Below are 1,802 nucleotides of genomic sequence, written 5' to 3' on the forward strand. Positions count from 1 at the left end.
AAATCAGACAGATAAACCTTCACAGAAAATGCAGGAGTACTATATCCCAATTAAGACCATCAAGAACAAACTAATCATAGCAACAACACAATCAAATACGATGCACCTTGCCAGCAAGATGCAGACTAAATGAGAGCACTGAAATTCCCGCAATTCAAACAAGATCGACACAACACAATCATACACCTAAATGAACCCACAACATAAAAACATTTCCTACATTCCATAATAACAGAAAACCAGAATTAAGTAGCCAATTCAAGAACAGGGTCATTAATTCATAACAATAATCTATTGTATTTCAAAACAGAGATCACCATTCATACGAAAATCATAAAAAGGTACGGATTACAAGTAAAAGAAACCTAAGCAGTGAGCACAACAGCACCACCAGCCTCCTTAATCTTCTTCTCGGCAGTCTTGGAAATGAGCTTCGTCTTAACAACCATGGGGTGGTTCAACGGAGCCTGTCCCTTACCCAACACCTTAAAGTAACCAAGCTGTGTGACATCAACAACTGGGACCTTATCGGCTGTTGCCTTATCCTTTGCATCCTGAGGAACCATTGACCACAGCTTGTCCACATTCACAATGGGGCAATAAAACTTGTTTCTGAGCCTGTGGAAGTACCTCATACCAACTTTACCGAAGTAACCTGGATGGTACTTGTCGAAAAGGATCCGGTGGTGGTGCATACCTCCAGCGTTACCACGACCTCCAGGATGCTTCCTGTGCTTACCGATACGACCGTGTCCAGCTGACACATGTCCTCTCTTCTTTCTGTTCTTTCTCAAACTGGTCGTCATTATACCCTCCTAATTATCCCAACACATTTCCATCAGATTTATATATATATATATATACACATACAAAATTGATAAAATAACTCTATATATCTGCAATAAAAGCAGCTTCTAAACCAGCTGGACATTGAAATAAACACAGGGTGTTTGTTGAACTAGGATTAGCTTATTCAACAAGATATTCTTTCCATCAAATGAGCTTATTGAAATTAAAATAAAATCAACTCACAAAAATGAACTTCTTTGTGAACAAGTCTAATCCAACATCCTCCTCTTATTTAGAATAAAATGAACTTAATAAAAATTATAAGTTTAGCATGTGCTCTTTCATCATAAATCCAATCACAGGGCAAGTATTATTAGCTACCAAATTATTACGAGTATGTATTAAAAAAGAAACCATAACATAAAATAATAATAGTGAAAAATACACAAACATATATCAGCGACGTTATGTGAATGAGCGTATTACTGGTATTATCAATCATATAAATTTAATCCTCCAACAGTAAGAGACTTACCTGAAAAAGGGGCTGCTGCGGCAATGACCTGTGTGTGTGTTAGGGTTTGGATGACAAATGAGAACCCTAACTCCACTTATAGGGAGGTTGATTTAGATGGGCCTGTCTGCGGGCTATTTTTTTGTTCAGTCATATGTGGCCCGGCCCACTATATATCTTATCTTTCATCAGACTTTCAGCGTTTTGTATTTTGATTGATATTATGATACATACAAAAAAAAAAAAAATCAACATAGACAACAAGATCATGATAATCTCACCGTATAATAATGAAACCTTATATGTACCATAGACAACAAGATGTCGGCCATGCACGTTACAAGTATATAAAAATAAAACCTCAAGGTTTAACATCTTAAGTATTGAACTCAAGAAAGGTAAAAATGCGAATCTGACCAGTTGGGCTAGCTGCTGATCATTGGCTAACTACTAACTTCCCGAAACGGATCCTATCAAATATTTCACATTTTCTGTAATC

The 1,802-nt window shown here is 36.8% G+C and overlaps 1 protein-coding gene across 1 annotated transcript; it reads right to left on the reverse strand.

The window, feature by feature from the left end:
- Positions 1 to 204: 204 nt before the first annotated feature.
- Positions 205 to 1,419, reverse strand: LOC122587280 (60S ribosomal protein L27a-3). The gene is made up of 2 exons (XM_043759403.1): positions 1,325 to 1,419; positions 205 to 815 (listed from the first exon to the last, which is right to left on the reverse strand). Exon 2 carries the CDS (start codon positions 804 to 806, stop codon positions 366 to 368), a length of 441 nt encoding a protein of 146 aa, XP_043615338.1. The 5' UTR covers positions 807 to 815; positions 1,325 to 1,419; the 3' UTR covers positions 205 to 365.
- Positions 1,420 to 1,802: the final 383 nt, after the last annotated feature.

Source organism: Erigeron canadensis, chromosome 2 (genome assembly GCF_010389155.1).
Source record: "Erigeron canadensis isolate Cc75 chromosome 2, C_canadensis_v1, whole genome shotgun sequence".
Taxonomy (NCBI): Eukaryota; Viridiplantae; Streptophyta; class Magnoliopsida; order Asterales; family Asteraceae; genus Erigeron; species Erigeron canadensis.

Coding starts and splice junctions, on each gene's coding strand:
- LOC122587280 (XM_043759403.1), bottom strand. CDS start 806: ATGACGACCAGTTTGAGAAAGAACAGAAAGAAGAGAGGACATGTGTCA.